Genomic DNA, 13825 nt, shown 5'->3' with positions numbered 1-13825 from the left:
TCATGTGTGATGGTATTTTAGATCTGGTCATGGCACAATGCTTGGGTAGCTGCTGAGACTGAGCTTTCCTTTAAGCAAAAATGTTGCCATTCAGGCCAAGTGTCAACAGACAAGATCTGTAGAATATTTTGCTTTGCTTAGTTTCTTCTTTTTGTGACAGCAGTGCGTACACAGAAACAAGTTCATCCAAGTAAGGTGCTGTGTTTTATTTATATACATTGCAACATATGTATAAATAAGACGGTTATCTTATAGGAGCCTAAAGAATTCACCTTTTTCAGTTCTTTGTCTTCAGACTAGTCAGTCATTAAACCATGTAAGACAAATGGCTGCCAATTCTATTTTTAAAACCAATGATGAAAATTCCACAACCTACCTTGGTAATCTGTTATAGCATTAATCACTCTTACAGTCAATATGGTATTTTTCTTATTTCTAATAAAATTTTCTTGCTGCTTCTTAAGCCATTTTCTTTTAGTTGGGTCGCTAAGGAATAAAGAGCAGCTTGTCTCCATCTTAATAATAGCCCCTTAGATCAGTTATTCTGCTCTGGACTCTCTACTACATTACCTTGATGTAGTTGGAAAGAGAAATTCTCTCCTTTTCTATCCTTCACATATTCTGCATTATCTTCCCCAAGGTAGAAGTCAGTGTGAAAGAAAAAAAATACAAGAAAATAATATTTAAGGCAACGTTGTGGTCCTTGGAAAGTAACTTGGTAACACAACAGAGCTCAAACACCTAAGCTTTGGGAAGAATGTGTAAACACAACAGCCATGACTAACAGGAGTGAATAATCCAGTATCTCTCGATCAACCCTTATCTGTCTCTGGCCTAGTGTACTGAGGGTATATCCTGACAGATTACCACTTGTCTCTTCCTGGTCTCGCATTGTCAGGCTCTACATGGGAAAGCCACTTCTGAATCTTTTTAAAAGAGTCTCATTATATTGGATTTATCTATGATAAATATAGTAAGGTACACATACAACAAATAAGACTTCAGCTGACTGAGATTGTTTTAGGGCAAGAAACAAGGTATCCTGTTGAAATTTTGCATTTTTAAGATAATTTTTATTAGGAGACTTCTATTACCATGATTATATTGTAATGTTTTCCTAAGGAGATTTCTTAGGTAACTCTTGCCTAAGATCTTTGGAACTTAATATAGTAAGATCTGATCTATCCAATCCAATGGTTGCATTTTAATTACAAGTCATTCCAGGAAACTAGGAAACACCAATATTGCTGACTTGCCTTAATTTTACCAATTTGACTTTTCTAGGTCCTAAGGGTGACCCTGGTCTCCCTGGGAAGCCAGGACTTACAGGACCTCCTGGACTTAAAGGGAGCATAGGTGATATGGGTTTTCCAGGTGAGTGCTGAAAATCTCCCAAATATTTAGTTCCATTAATAGAAGATGGTTCACTATCTTTGTTATCAACAAAGTGTTGATAAAATCAAATGGAGACAATATCTAAGGCAGTCATTGGGTAGAACTCTCTCATTGCACAAATATTTGAAGTGAGAATTAAAAGACAGAACTTTAGAAAGAATACACAGACTTATTTTTGTCTCCAGCTGTACCCTTTTTCACTTAAACTTCCTTAAAAAACAAGCTTTTATATAATCCTGGTTGTAAAGCTCATTATTATGTAAAATCAGGATTTGCAGAGTTCTTTTTAAAAATCTTTTTGCTTGCTCATATGCATCATATATATTCCACAAAGAATATTTTGTAAAATATTGCATGTTACATGTTTTTAATAGGCCCCCAGGGTGCAAAAGGGTCTCCTGGACCTCCTGGAGTTCCTGGACAACCTGGCTCCCCGGGATTACCTGGACAAAAAGGAGAAAAAGGTGATCCTGGTATTTCAGGCATTGGTCTTCCAGGTCTTCCTGGCCCAAAGGTAATGCTACTCTAGGTATATGCCCGAGCAGATGAGATTTTTCTTTAATACTGTGCTCATTTCTAATTCGTCATTAAACAAACTATAGAATGTCACGGTATATTCTGGGCAAGAAATTGATTCCTTTTCTTTTATATTATAAGGAGATATGTTTTAGGGTTTGCAGCCAGTCCAAAAAAGGGGGAAAATCTTTCTGATTTCTTCATTTTCCCTCTATCTTAACCTCTGAGTAAATTTCAGTAAACCAAAGGCATATTTCTACCTAGTTTTGCTATTCTTTTCCTTTTTGGTGATGGAGTTATTGGTCTTTGTCCTAATATTATTAACTAATTTGAAGAGATTTCAAAGCAAAGGAATTTATAAATTAATGAATGTGCAGCAGTATTCTTAACTGCATATCTGAGGTACTTCTCTGAAAACAGTTTTACATATCCCTCTATGCCCATAGTTAATGTGAAAACTTTGGTGGTGTTTCTCAAGCAACCAAATTTAGATCTTGTTTTAGAATCATTGAACTCACGAATATTTGACAACTGCTGAACTCCATGTAAAAGGTAATAATTCATATTGATTTGTTGAAGTATTTTATAACTAGCAGAGATGCATCCATTGTCTATTATGTATGTTGCAAATATTCTCTCCCAGTGAATTGTTTGTCTTATAGCATTGTTTAATCATTGAGTCTCAACACAAACCCTTTGAGAGTATTAGGAAAGGAATTGTGTTGCTCAACTTCTGTGGAATTAGTGAAAATTTCTACTGAGATAAGAATTTAGTGAATAATATTTTAAGGATAATTTCTTTTTAATAGTATACGAAAAGACTATAGTTTGATTGCCCAATCAACTTATTATAAGAAGTAATCAAGAGAAGTTTCTGCATATTATTTGCAGATTGACAGTGTAAAGTTTATTGAAATGAATCTTGATTTTTCTATTCTATTTTAATTTTATCAGTAAGACATGAATACATATTTTATTGAAAATAATAACACAGACATATCAAGGGTAAAAGTGAAAATCTCCTTTAAAACATGTGTTATTTATTCCATTCCCTTCCCCATAGAGATCCACTTTTAATAGTTGGTGTGTAAATTTGAATCCCTCATGTATTTTTTTCTCTCTCTCTTTCTCTCTTTATATCTATCTGTCTATCTACTATTTATCTATCTCTCTGTATATGTGTATATACACACGCAGAATTTTGAGTTTTCTACAGATTGTGCACATGTAGTCATAGAATATATCTGCTCTGGACCTAGCAGTCATAACTTAGTAAATTTTAGCAAACTTTCTTTATTAGCCTATAAATATATGCCTCATTCTTTTTCATAATTTCATAGTATTTTTTGTGTGGGTTAACCATAAATAATTTAACCTATTATGAGTACTGAAGTTGTTTTTGTAATTTCATGATTACAAACATATGTTGCACTGAGTATTCTTATCTGTATCTTACATACATATCTTAAGATTATTTGGTAAATGTTGCCATAGAATAAATTCTGAGTAGAGTTGCTGGAACCCACCATATATATGCCTTCTTTCTCTCGCTCGCTCTTTTTTTTTTTTTTTTTTTTTGGTGGGGGTAGGTAATTAGGTTTTTTTGTTTATTTGTAGAGGAGGTACTGGGGATTGAACCCAGGACCTTGTGCATGCTAGGCATGCTCTCTACCACTGTGAGCTATTCTCTCCCCCACCCTATATGCCTTCTTAATATTGATAGTTACTGGCAAATTTTCCTAATTAAATAGCTCTACTCCCTGATACTCTCTTGATCAGTAAAATAAATTTTCTAGTTTTTCCTCATTTTATGAATATTGGGTATTATCAATCTTTCTAATTTTTTCAACCTAAGGATAAAAAATAGTGTATCATTGTTTAAATTTGAATTTTCCTGATTCAAAGTAAAGATATTATATGTATGTCTCTGCAAATTGTCTGTTTATACTCTTTGCCTCGTTTGTTAAGGGATTTGGTTATATCTTTCCAATTGATTTGTAGAAATACATTATAAACAGTGAAGATGCATCTACTGTCTCTTATATATGTTGCAAACAGGTTCTCCAAGTCTGCTGTTTGTCTTGTGACAGTGTTTACTGTGCATTTCATCACGTAGAAGTTTAACATTTTGACAAAAGTGAATGTTGTACTCATTCATTCATCCATTTATTCAAAAAATATATATTCAGTATGTACAATGTGCCAGGTACTATTTTAGGTGCTGGAAATAGAGCATGAACAAAACAAATTCACTGCCTGCATGGAGCTTACAGCTAGTCAATGAACAAAATAAACAAAATAAATAAGTTTATAGTATGTTAGAAGGTATAGCAAAAGTAAAGGAAGGCTTGGGGGTAAGAATTGTTGAGAATTGTTACATTTTGAAATAGGCTAGTAATGAAAAGCTTCTCTGATAACAGTTGATCACGTGGCCTCAGGCAGTGATTCAGAGACTCCAAGGTGGGACTCTTGACATGTTTGAGAAACATAAATGAGGCTAGTATGGATTAAGCCAAGTATTGAGGTGAAACTGAGTAGGAGAAGAGATCAGATTGGTAATGGAGGATGGATTATCTAGGGCCTTGTAGATCACAGTAAGAGCTTTTACTCTTGAGTGAAATGAGGAGTGACTGGAAGGAGTGACATGATTATACTTTAATTAAAAAAAAAACACAGCTCTCATTTTGGAAATAGACCATAAAGGAATAATGGTGAAAATAGTAAGACCAGTTATGGCACTACTTAAATAATACAGACTTAGATGCCTTAGATCAGGGTGATGGCAGTGTAAGTGATAAGAAACTGTCAGAATCTGAATATATTTTCCAGGTCAGGGCAGCGAGATTTGCCTATGGAATATGAGAGAAGGAGATGTCAAAGGGGACTCTAAAAGTTTTTATCCTGAGCAACTGCAAGAATGGAGTTGCTATATACTGAGATAGGGCAGATGTTGGGGAGAAGCAGATATGACAGAAAAGATCAGGAGCATAGTTGTCTGATTGTTATGAAGATCTCTGTATCCTAAGATTATGAAAAGAGTCCTTGTATTTTATTCCAGTACTTTCATGATTTTGTTCTTTATATTTACATCTTTAATCCATCTGACTTTTTCTGTATGTTATGTGAGGTGACAAACTATATTTTTTCCAAGTAAATTATCCAAATAACCCAAATCCATTTGTTATAAGCCTCATTTTTACTCATTGATTTGAAATTCCATTTTTTTAATTTTCTAAATTTCTTCATACATATTTTTTTCTAGACTGAGTGAATTTTAACATTCATATAATGGAACCATAATAACTCATCTCTGAAATGGTGATGAATAGCAGCAGAAAAACATGTTTCAATTGGGCAATGTCCACAGTATATTCACCTCTTGAAGCGAGAAGCTAACTTTTAGTTTGTCTATGCAGCCTACAAGAATATTTCAATAAACAAATTCCACACAAAATTTGGACACTTGCAGAGCTGATAAAACCAGGAAATCATGTATTTGAAGTATCCTGTTGTTTCTTTGAGATGGTATTACTTTATCTTAAAATGGTGATATATTTTAAAAATAAGATTTGTATCTCTCAGTTCTAGTAGGCACAGGCAGTCCTTGCTTTGCACAGTTCTGATATGCATAAATTTGTTACCACAATGTAGTGAAATAACATCAGTCCACTACAACATGGTTCAAACATAAGTTACCATGACATATTAGCTCTTCAGTTCATAAGCCGCTGTGTTAATAACTGCTGTGCATCATGATCAGTGAACAATCATTTCACTTCTATCAAATTCTGTTAGTGATTAGTCACTGTGAATCTGTTGTTCCCATCATGCTTTGACAGCAAAGCATGTAGTTGTGTTGCCTCTGTCTCTTATTGATAAACTAACTTGAAATTTAACAGAGAAAATTGACCAACGATGATGAAAGTTCAGTTTTAAAAAATGAAATGTTAACACTGGAAACGAAATTTTAAATCTAATGTAAATGGAATTAGAGACAAAATAGTCAACTCTAGGAATGTTGACAGTGCCACCATTTGAGAGACTTTAGATGTGCAGCCAAGAAAGCTAGTGAAGGCAAAATGATCAACATATGACTTTATACATGTATAACTGATATGAAGAGGGATTTTAGTGTTTTGAGAAAAACTTTTAAAGGTCATGGAATAATCATATTTTTCCCATTGATGTTGAAGCTCCCTTTACATGGTTTCATCTTGCATTTTCATTTTTATAGTCCCATAGTACTATGCAATATGAGAAGTGCCTGCCTATAATTATAAAAGAAGAGTAGAATAAAAGTTTCAGGAAATATAATAGTATGATTGGGGGATGTCATACATGAAAAAAAATTGTGTAATTAATGAGTTGTTAAGAAATAAGGATAGTGGTAAAAGGTCAGATGGTAGTTTGGTTTACAAATGACACAATTTATGAGAGAGTGTCCTTGTTAGTCAAAAAGCATAATTAATATGGTACATTGACAGCTCTGGACAGGGAATCAATAGGCAGAAGTTTGAGTCCTGAATCTGTCTACATGACCTTGTAATTCACTTAATTCTTTTGTATCTTCATCAGTAAATAAAAAGAATTATCCCACCTATTGTACAGAGTTGTTTTGAGGCTTCAATTGGATTAAAAGAACACTTTGTAAATTATAAAGCACTCTATATATAGAATGTGTCTCTGAGAGCTGGACTAGATGGTATCTAAGATTTCTATAACTCTTAAATTTGATGACTGCAGAACTATATGAATCTATAACATTCTTTTAATGTGGCATAATGTTTCTAACCTCCATTGATCTTTCTTAAAATCTAATCATACTACGATTCAAAACAATCCCTACCATAATTCCAGATTACTATTTTGCTGAAATTGAGAAGCAGAAAATCTTAAAAGAAAACATGATATATCTTCATGACCTTGGGTTAGGTTAATAATTTCTTAGATATGACACCAAAAGCACAAACAACCAAAGGAAAAATACTGAACTACATTAATATTTTGTGCTGCAAATGATAGCTTCAAGACAGTGAAAAGACAGCCCATGGGAAGGGAGAAAATATTTGCAAATTATATATCAGAAAAGAGATTCATATTCAGAATATATTAATAAGCTCTTAAAATTCAATAAGAAACCAAATAAACCAACTTTTAAATGAGCAGAATCCATTGGGCCTGACAGACCTACACAGATCATTCCATCCTACAACAGCAGAGGATCCATTTTTTCAAGTGCACAAGAAACATTCTTCAGAAAATATCATATGTTACGCCACAAAATAAGTCTTAATAAATTTTAAAATATTGGAACCATACAAAGTATTTATTCCAATTACAATAGAATGTAAACTAGAAATCAACAGCAGAAGAAAAACTGGAAAATTCACAATTATGTACAAATTAAAGAAGATAATCTTAAACAACCAGTGGGACAAAAATGAGATCACAAAAGAAATTAGAAAATATCTAGAGACCAGCAAAAAGAAAACACAGCATACAGAATCTTATAGGATCCAACAAAAGCAATGCTAAGAAGGAAATTTATAATGTAAATGCTTACATTGAAGAAGAAGGATCCTAAATCAGCAATTTAACTTTACACCTTCAGAAACTAGAAAAGGAACAAAATCAACCCAGAGGTGGCAGAAGGAAGAAAATAATAAAGATTAAAACATATACATACAATAGAGAATAAAAACAATAGAGAAAATCAATAAAACCAAGAGTTGGTTCTTTGAAAAGATGAACAAAATTGAAAAACCTTTAGCTAGGTTGGCCAAAAGAAAGAGAGAAGACTCAAATAGCTAAAATATGAAATAAAGGAGGAGGCATTACCACCACGTTTACAAAAATAAGGATTATGAGAGTACTATGAACAAGTGTACCAACAAATTGGATAACTTTGAAATGGACAAATTCCTAGATACACACAATACAGAGTCATAAAGAATAGATTTTCTGAATAGACCTATAGCTACTAAGGAGACTGTATAATAAAAGTAATATAAAGACCTCCCAACAAGCAAAGCCCAGGACCAGATGCCTTCACTGCTGAATTCTTCAACACATTTCAAAAAGAATTGATACCAATCATTGTCAAGTGCTTCTAAAAAATTGAAGATGAGGGAACACCAGCATTACCCTGATTCCAGTGACAGGCAAAGATTGTAAGATTAGAAAACTATAGACCAATATCTGTTATGCATATTGATGTAAAAGTTCTTAACAAAATACTCGTACACCATGATCAAGTGAGATTTATTCCTGGAATTCAAAGGTGGTTTAACATACAAAAATCACTATTGTATACATCACAGTAACAGAATGAAAGGAAAAACCCACATGATTGTCACAATTTAAGCAGAAAAAGCATTTGAAAAAATTCAACACCATTTCATGATTAAAAAAAAACTCAACAAACTAGTAATAGAAGGACACTACCTGAACATAATAAAGTCCATATGTGAAAAGCCCACAACTAATATACTGAGTGGTAAAAAGCAGTCTTTTCTCTAAGATCAGGAGAAAACAAAGATGCACATTCTGGCCACTTTTATTAAACCCAGTACTGGAAATGCTAGCCAGAGGAATTATACAAGAAAAAGAAATAAAATGCATCAAAATCAGAATGGAGAAAGTAAAATTATCTCTGTTCATAGGTGACATAGTCATGTATGTAGAAAACTGTACAGATTCCACATAAAAATCTAATTAGCTAAAAACCAATAAACAAATTTGGCAAAGTTGCAAGATAAAAAATCAACATACCAGAATCAGTTGGTTTTTGTACACTAACAGTGAATAATCCTAAAAGAAAATTAATAAGACATTTCCATTTACAATAGTATCAAAAAGAATAAAATACTTAGGAATAAATCAAACCAAGATTAAAGACTTATACACTAAAAACTATAAAACACTGCTGAAGTAATTAAAAAGACAAATAAATGGAAAGATATCTTATGTTCATGGATCAGAAGACTTAATGTTGTTGAGATGTTCATACCCAAAATGATCTACAGATTCAAGACAGGTCCTATCAAAATTCTAATGGCATTTTTTTCAGATATAAAAAAAAATTTATCCTAAAAATCACGTGGAACCTCAAGGGATCCCAAACAGTCAAGAAAAAAAAAACCTTTTGTTTTTTTTTTTGAAAAAGAAGAACAAAGCTGAGGCATCACAATTTTTTCTTCCAAACTATATTACAAAGATATAACAATTAAAACAGTGTGGTGCTGTCCTAAAGCTAGATAAATAAACCAAAAGAAAAGAGAGCCCAGAAATGAATCCCTATAAATATGGTCAAATAATGTTTAACAAGTGTGCCAAGACCGCTCAGTGGGAAAAGTACAGTCTCTTCAACAAATGATGTTTGGGAAACTGGATGCCCACATGCAAAATAATGGAGTTAGACCCTTTTCTTACACCATATATAAAAATTAACTCAAAATGGATTAAAGATGTAAATAAAAGACCTGAAAACTAAAAAACTCGTAGAAGAAAACATGAGGGGAAACCTTCATGACATTAGATTTGGCAGTGATTTCTTGGATATGATAGCAAAAACACAGACAACAAAAGAACATATAGAGAAATTGAACTACATAAAAAGTGAAATTTTCTGTGCATCCAGTGATACTATCAACAGAGTGAGAAAACAAACCAAGGAATAGGAGAAAATATTTGCAAGTCATATCTGATAAGGGATTAATATCCAGAATATATAAGAACTCCTACAATTCAACAACAAAAAAACCTTACAACACAATTCAGTGATAGGCAAAGGGCTTGGGTTAGACCTGTCTTCAAGGAAGACACAGATCTTCCTCAACTTAGGATAGGGTTATGTCCTGACAAACCCATCATAAGTTGAAAATAATGTAAGTCAAAAATGTATTTAATACACCTAACCTAACAAATATCATAGCTTAGCCTAAACTACCTTAAACATGCTCAGAACACTATATTGGGCGAAATCATCTAACACAAAGCCTATTTTATAATAAAGTGTTGAATATCTCATGTAATCTATTGAATACTATGCTGTAAGTGGAAAACAGAATGGTTGAATATAGAATGGTGGTTAAGTGTGTTGGTTGTTACCCTCATGATCCTATGGCTGACTGAGAGCTGCATAGACTACTGCTGCCTAGCACCACAAGAGAGTATTATACTGCATGTAGCTAGCCTAGGAAAAGATCAAAATTCAAAATGTGAAGCATAGTTTCCACTGAATGTGTTTTGCTTTTGCACTATCATGAGGTTAAACCATGATATGTCAGGGACTTTGTGTATACAGATGGTCAACATGCACATGAACCGACACTCAACATCACTAATCATTAGGGAAATGCAAATCAAAACCACAGTGAAATTTGATGAACAAATGGGTGCTATTCTTTTCCTCACATTTAATTTTGAACACATGTAATTTTGTGTCACATAGTTACTAGCACTACACCTACTATTTTATTGCCACTTTGGGCTATATTGTCTGATGTTTGAAACAATTTGCTATCATTATTCCTTCCTTTGGTGGTGAAGGATACCATAAACTTTGTTCCTATTTTTCTCTAAATTCTTCACCTTAGATGTACTCACTGTATCCCATGTATTGCTTTTTGGCATGCTCAGGCAACTTTGAGCCATTTTTTACCAGTTTGCCCCTGTTAGCTTAAAATTTCACTACCTAGGAGAGCTAAGTAGCATGCAGACTTAAAAATCTTATTTTATACTCCCTTTTCTATATCATTTAGTAAAATGTTAAGTAGGAGTATCTCTGCATCCACTCTTTAATTTCCCTACTGTTAATGTTTCCCAGCTAAAGAAGAACCTATGTATGGCTTGGTGCATGGTGTCTTTAATCTTCAAATATAAGTTGAACTGTAAAAAAAAATTATTATGTGGGAACCACAACTTTCAACTGATTGGGCTACTGTTGTATTATTCTTCTTGCCATGAAGTAGGGTGTGGTTTTACCCTTTCTCACCAAATATTTTAAACTCATTGTTCTGTTTTTTTCCCCCCATTGGCAATACTTCTGCTGCTTTATAATAGAACATAATAACAAATAGTATTAGCTTTTTCACCAACTTTTTGTCTTCCATTCTGTATAGTGAGGCAAGCCTGATATTTTATTTTGTGTCTTAGGTTATATCATGGAATGGAAGCAAAGATGCTGTTACTAAGAGATAGTAGAGAATGACTATGATCCAAATACTCTTGGATTATCAATTTGAATTTTAACAGTAAAAAAAGAGATAAAATTGACTCCTATTTCTACATGAACTGCCTGTTATACAACACAGTGACCTTGAAAGAAGACCTATTTTCATCATTGTTAAAAAGCATTCAAGTCTTAACAGTGTTACTATATTTGTTAGGTAGTTTCATAATGTTAAATTTGACTCGTTAGGGATGATGTATTCCGTTTTCAGAGTTATAGTAAAGTTCCAAAGAAAGAATCTAGAACCAGACAGCTTCACTGGTGAGTTCTACCTAACATTTAAAGAAGAATTAATACCAATCCTTCTCACACTTTTCTAAAAAATCGAAGACAAAGGAATACTTCCAAATTCATTTTACAAGGCCAGTATTAAACCCAGATACCAAAACCAGACAAGCATGCCACAAGAAAACAAAATTGCAGGCCATTATCATGATAAACATAGGTGCAAAAGTCCTCAATAATATATTAGCAAACCAAACTCAGCGATAACATAAAACGGATTATGTATCATGATCAAGGGGAATTTATTCTAGAGGTGCAAGGATGGTTCAACATCTGCAGATCAAACAATATGATCCACCACATTAACAGAATGAAGGATAAAAATCATACGGTCATCACAATAGATGCAGAAAAGCCTTTGACAAAATTCAACATCCGCATATGATAAAAACTCTCAACAAAGTGGATATAGAGGGAACATACCTCAAGATAATAAAAACCGTATATGGCAAACCCACAGCTAACATCACACTTAATGGTGAAAAGCTGAAAGCTTTTCCTCTAAGATTTGGAACAAGCAGGGATGCCCACCCTCACCACTTTTATTCAACATAGCATTGGCAGTCCTAGCCAGATCAAAACAATAAAAATAAAAAGCAATCAAATAGGAAAAGAAGAAGTAAAACTGTCACTATTTGCAAATGACATATATATTAAAAAACCCTGAAGAGCACACAAAAAAGCTGTTAGAACTAATAAACAAATCCAGTCAGTTTGTAGTTTGCCAAATCAATATTCAAAAAATCTGTTGTTTTTCTATACACTAATAATGAAGTAGCAGAAAGAAAATTTAAGGAAACAATTTCACTTACAATTGCATCAAAAAGATTAAAACACCTGGAAATAAATTAACAAAAGAAGTACACTGTACACTGGGAACCCGTACACTGAAAACTGTAATACACCAATGAAAAAAATTGAAGAAGACGCAAGTAAAAGGAAATATTTTCCATGCTCATCAATTGGAAGAATTAATAGTGCTTAAATGTCCATACTATGCAGAGCAATCTACAGATTTGATGCATTTCCTATAAAATTCCAATGTCATTTTTTCACAAAATAGAACATACAATCCTAAAAGTTGTATGGAACCATAAAAGACCACAAATAGCTAAAGCAATAGAAAGAAGAACAAAGCTGGAGCCATTACACTCCATGATTTCAAACTATAATACAAAGCTATAGTAATCAAATCAAAATGTTATGGTATTGGCATAAAAACAGACACATAGATCAAGGAAAAGAATAGACATCCCAGAAATAAATCTAAGTAAGTATAGTCAATTTATGACAAAGAAGCCAAAAATATACAGTGGGAGAAGGGACAGTATCTTCAATAAATAGTGTTGGGAAAATTGGACAGCCACACACAAAAGAATGAAACTAGACCACTGTCTTACACCATATACAAAAATCAACTCAAAATGGGTCAAAGATTTGAGCATAAGACCCGAGACTATAAAACTCCTAGAAGAAAACACAGGTGATAAGCTCTTTGACATTGGTCTTGGCAGTGGGTTTTTTAATTGGACACCAAAGCAAAGGCAAAAAAAGCAAAAATAAATGAGTGGGACTACATCTGCAGAGCAACGGTAACCAACAAAATGAAAAATAACCTACTGAATGGGAGAAAATATTTGCAAATCATATATCTGATTGGGGTTAATATCTAAAATGTATAAAGAACTCATACAACTCGACAGTAAAACAAAGAAAAAACCCATGAAATCTAATTTTAAAATGAGCAGAGAATCTGAATATACATTTTCCCAAAAAAGACATACAAATGGCCAACGGGTACATGAAACGGTGCTCAACATCACTAGTCATGAGGGAAACGCAAATCAAAATCATAATGAGATATCGCATCACACCTGTTAGAATGGCTATTATCCAAAAGACAATAACAAGTATTGGCAAAGATGTGGAGAAAGGGAACCCTTACACACTGATGGTGGGAATGTAAATTGGTGCAGCCATTATGGAGAACAGTATCCAGGTTCCTCCAAAAATTAAAAATTGAACTACCATATGATCCAACGATTCCCATTTCTGGGTATTTATCCAAAGGAAATGAAAACACTAACTTGAAAAGATACTTGCACTCCCATGTTTGTTGCAGCATTATTTTCAATTGCCAAGATAAGGAAGCAACCAAAATGTCCATTAATGCATGTATGGATAAAGAATGAAAATATATACATACATACATACATACACACACACACACACACACACACACACACATATATACATACATACTTATATACATACAATGAAATATCGCTCAGTCATAAAAAAGAATGAAATCTTGCCATTTGTGACAATATAGATGGACCTTGGGAGCATTATGCTAAGTGAAACAAGTCCAACAGAGAAAGATAAATAACATATGAT

General features: G+C 33.2%; 1 protein-coding gene across 1 annotated transcript in view; it reads left to right on the top strand.

Annotated features, from left to right (window-relative positions):
• COL4A5 (collagen type IV alpha 5 chain) overlaps positions 1–13825 on the top strand; it is a 188191-nt gene that overhangs the window by 142988 nt on the left and 31378 nt on the right. Inside the window, exons 35-36 of the mRNA XM_006215198.4 lie at positions 1285–1374; positions 1770–1909. Coding sequence (XP_006215260.1) covers positions 1285–1374; positions 1770–1909 — 230 coding nt within the window. The remainder of the gene's footprint in view (positions 1–1284; positions 1375–1769; positions 1910–13825) is intronic.

The sequence above is a fragment of the Vicugna pacos genome, chromosome X, assembly GCF_048564905.1.
Source record: "Vicugna pacos chromosome X, VicPac4, whole genome shotgun sequence".
Lineage (NCBI taxonomy): Eukaryota > Metazoa > Chordata > Mammalia > Artiodactyla > Camelidae > Vicugna > Vicugna pacos.
This window is presented reverse-complemented; position numbering and strand designations above follow the sequence as displayed.